The sequence below is a fragment of the Monopterus albus genome, unplaced genomic scaffold, assembly GCF_001952655.1.
Source record: "Monopterus albus unplaced genomic scaffold, M_albus_1.0 scaffold531.1, whole genome shotgun sequence".
In the NCBI taxonomy this organism is placed as follows: domain Eukaryota; kingdom Metazoa; phylum Chordata; class Actinopteri; order Synbranchiformes; family Synbranchidae; genus Monopterus; species Monopterus albus.
The window spans coordinates 223,793-228,246 of record NW_018128411.1 but is presented as its reverse complement, the minus strand read 5'-3'; the positions used below and the strand labels follow the sequence as shown (position 1 = coordinate 228,246).

The 4,454-nt window shown below is 39.2% G+C and overlaps 1 protein-coding gene across 1 annotated transcript in view; it reads left to right on the top strand.

Moving 5' to 3' along the window:
- The first annotated feature begins 523 nt into the window (after nt 1-523).
- The window catches only part of dcaf11 (ddb1 and cul4 associated factor 11), a 52,895-nt gene continuing 48,964 nt past the window's right edge, over nt 524-4,454 (top strand). Inside the window, exons 1-2 of the mRNA XM_020588347.1 lie at nt 524-753; nt 1,054-1,258. Of these exons, the coding sequence (XP_020444003.1) occupies nt 1,068-1,258 (191 nt within the window). The 5' untranslated portion in view covers nt 524-753; nt 1,054-1,067. The remainder of the gene's footprint in view (nt 754-1,053; nt 1,259-4,454) is intronic.

The window sequence follows — 4,454 nt, the reverse complement described above, 5'->3', positions numbered from 1 at the left end:
CGGTCTGCGCATGCGCACGGCAAAGTACCCCCCCCTCCCCCTCCACAGAAAAACAGAATAAGACTTGTTTTTTGGTTTGGGGTTTCTAGTTTATTTAATTTCACGTTTTATTATGAAAACAGAAGAAACCCGCAGCGATTTCCCTTTTTCACATCTACAACAAATTTTGAACCGTTTATCCGTTTTCTCCTTTGCAGGTTAAATTAAATAATTGAATGATTGGATCATACAGGGACCATACACTGATTATTTTTCTCTGATAGCCACCAACACCAAAAGCCCTTTCTTTGTTGTTCTGATTAAACAAAAGAATGAATGGATGATAAACGGATTGGATCTAATGGCTTGTCTTTTTTACTGTGTAATTCTTTGACTAGTTTTAGTGTGAAGCACTTCGTAATATTTGGTTATATATAGTAAACGTTATTGTTACGTTTTTCGTGTATTTAATAAGACTGTTGAAAAGCCAAATCATCTTGCTATTGTAGCCATACATCCAGGTATTTTAAACTTTTTCAGTTGTCACGTGACAATAAGGGCACGCGCAGTTTTTTCGTACTTTTGTAAACAACATGGCGACTCACGGACTGATCAACCCCAAACACGGAGCGTCCAAATCCTGAGTTTATCGTGTTAAGACACAGTCCGTTAAACCTTCTGCAAGTTACACATCTAACAAACGGCCAAGGTCGAACCGTAACGTTAAAGAGCTGGGCCGACGCAGTGTCAGGAAGAGCCTTTGACAGACAGACGGTAACGTTAAAGTCAAATCGTTAGCATTACTGGCTAGCTTAACATAAACCAGCCTCTGCATCTAAATCGTGATTTGTAACTACCTAAGAAGTGGATGTACATTGGATTGAGCTTATAACTTGAAATGATATCGGTTTGGCTATTGTAGAGCTATGCTCTGCAGACATGGCGTTTCTTAATTTGTGTTTTCACATTTCCTATTTATGAACGCACTCACATACTGTTTGTGTTCACCTGACTCCCCCTCGGTAGCGTTAATTCTAAAACTGCCCTATAATTTTACATCATTTCACCTGCCAGGCCCTTTTCAGTCTATGGGCTCTCAGTCCAGTTCTGGGATGTCTGGTGGAAGGAGCTCTTCCAGTGACAACCCAGCGGAGCGGTCTGAAGCAGAAGAACCAAACCGGGACAACAGCAACAGCCGGGGACGCAGGGCGGCGGACGGACAGACTGCATCGGAGGAGGACATCGACCTAGCTGAAGTGCTGGCTTACTTACTGAGGAGGTGGACCAAGTTTGTTTTTTAGTGGTGCATAGTTTGTCATCCTAATGGATAATTTCATAATTCAACTTTCATAATAACTGCAACTGATAGGACAAAAAAATAAAAATAAAAAATCAACTGTCAGTGAATTCTAATCTTGTAGGGACAGGATAAGATACTAATAAGGCAGAGAATAGAAAGCTCTTTGTGATATGGTGCAGTGCAATATAACAGCCCTGCCTCATGCTGTTTGATTCCCCTCAAATTTATATATAATAAATAATAATAAAATTTATTTATAAAGCACCTACCAGCTCAAAGAGCACTAGGTGCTACATCAGAAAAAAAATTAAAACCAACATCATCAAAATATCAATATCAGAATAAAAATCCACTAAATAGACATATGACAGGCACATACATTCGTCGATCTTTATCGTAATCACTGTCCAGGCTGACACCCCTCAGAGAAGCTAGAATAAAGCTACAATAAAATAGAAAGCCAAGAGGAGCCTTAGAGAGATTAAGCATAAAAAGCTTGTTTAAAAAAATATGTTTTCAGTGCCAATTTAAACGGAACTAATTCAGTTATGGAGCGTAAATCTAATGGCAGAGTGTTCCACAATACCGGGCCGTACACGGCAAAGGCCCGACCTCCCCATTTTTCATAACGGGACGTAGGGACCACAAGGGTGAAGTGGGCAGATGACCGTAATGATCTCCGAGGAAAGTATCTGGATAGAAGATCTGATAAATATGGAGGGGCAAGTCCATGCAAGGCTTTAAACACATATAGCACAATCTTAAATTGCACTCTCCATTTCATAGGTAGCCAGTGAAGGGACGCTAGGGTTGGGGTAATGTGAGCATGTCGACGGGTGTCAGTGAGCAGCCGGGCAGCGGCATTTTGCACCAGCTGCAGCCTGGACAACAATGACTGAGATAAACCGGCGTAGAGGGCATTGCAGTAATCAAGCCGGGACGTCACGAAGGCGTGAATGGGTTTCTCTAAATCAGTGCGAGAAAGAAATGGTTTTACCTTCGCTAACAGTCTTAACTGATAAAAGCTCATTCATATCAGCAGTGCTGCTGTTGTGCACACGTCAACCTCTGCATGATGCCAGACCCATATTTACACACGTTGAAGGATAGTTTTATAGATACGAGCACTCATGTTCACTTTGCTGTGTGTGTGCAGAAACAGGATTGAGTCAGGGTGCAGCTCGATACAGCTGGCATGTGAACACAATAACCTAACCTTTAACCCAACAATACAAGCCAATGTAATAACATCACAAACCCTTACTTGCGGATTGTCCTCTGAGCTGTGTGTTTTACATGTACATGAGTATCGTGGTTTTGATCATGTTCTGCATATTGTGTTTACATAGAACAGAGAAAATGTGGTTAAGCATATCCCTGTATATATGATAAAAACTAGAATACTGTGTCATCTTCTGTATTTGTTAACATAAAAATATTATAAATAGGAACGTTTTGTAACTATATTTATTTGTTTTTTTCTAATGAAAAAGACTGAGGATCTATAGGCCACATTCTAACGCTAATAACCTTTAAGCACTTTAATACGAACTGGAGCCAAGGATGGATTCCTGAACAGGCCTACTGGGCACAAGCCCAGGATCCCAGGGAGTTGGGGGCACTTAGGCCAGAGAACCGTAAAGGGACTCTTCACCTTTCTGATGAAAAGTCAATCAAAAGACTGCACAACAACTACAAAAAGCCACAAAATGAGAAAAAACACATGCAAAACAACTACAAATAAACAAAATGAATTAAAAGAGGCAGGAAAGACCCCAAAGACAGCAAAATGACTACGAAAATATGCCAAAGTACACCCCCCCCCACAAAAGAACTACAAAGTGATACAAAACAGTTAAAAATAGACACAAAATAAGTAACATTTTCTGAAAAATAATTACAAACAAATGCAAAACAAGTAAAAACAAAGACTAAAAACTACCAAAATGATCACAAGAAGACCAATTGACTGCAAATCATGTGGTTGTTCAGTCCTTGAGTCTTGCTCCTTGTTGGAAGGATAGGGCCCTTTTACTGTACATGTCTGTGCCCAGTGGCCTATTGTCTCATGATCTGTCCATGCCTGGAGTTGATGTATTATATTTTAGACAGGGAAAGCCGGTGTAGGTCTAGTTAAACTCCTCTGTCATATTCAGTTGAAAGTGGATGACGACCAAGCATGTTGTCCATTATTTTGAAGATTTGAAAGTTGTTGGTCAAACCCACTTATTATTACTGTTTGGATGTTTGACCATGTAGAAATTTTTCTTCAGTATTTTCCATTGTGATCTGACTTGTTCCGCTGTATGTGTTGGGAAACCAGCATTTGCTAATTTGACTACTACAGATTTGAAGAAGGCAGAATTTCTGTGCTTTCTCCTATCTAAATTACAGAGTATGTTGACATCTTTCATTGGTCTGCAGCAAAGCATTAAAAGTCTACAATTGAAGTCAGAAGTTTACATGCAAGAAAAGTAATGGCACTGTTTGCAATTTCCTGGTTTTCAGTATAAATTTGTCATGAAATGTGATCTCATCTTCACCAAAGTCACAAATATTAACAAACAATATTTCTAAGATGATAAAACACAAACAGTCCTGATCTTTCATGTCTTTATTGAACAAACCCACTAAACATACAAAGTGAATCTTAGGACGTCTGGTGTGAACGGCTCTTTTGAAGTTAATCCACAGCATCTCTATTTGGTTGAGGTCTGGGCTCTGGTTGGTTGAGACTCTGGCCACATGAGGCTAGGCATTGTCCTGCACCAGGAGATTGTCTTTCTTTTGCCTGTGCATTGCACCTATTGTCACTTTCATTTGCACCAAAGCAAGTGAAACTGGTTCACAATCACTTGTGCCTCCTAAATGGACAAAATGATATCCCTGAAGTTTAACTGACTTGGTGTTATACTGTGATGATCCAATCAATGTTCCCTTAATTTTTTTTGTAATTTTTTTGAGCAGTATATACAGTCAGGGAAAAAATTATTTGAACCCCAGCTGATTTTGTAAGTTTGCCCACTAACAAAGAAATGATCAGTCTACAATTTCAATGGTAGGTTTATTTGAACAGTGAGAGACACAACAATAACAAAAAAATCCAGAAAAATGCATTACAAAAAAAGTTATACATTAATTTGCATTTTCATGAATGAAATAAGTATTTGATCCC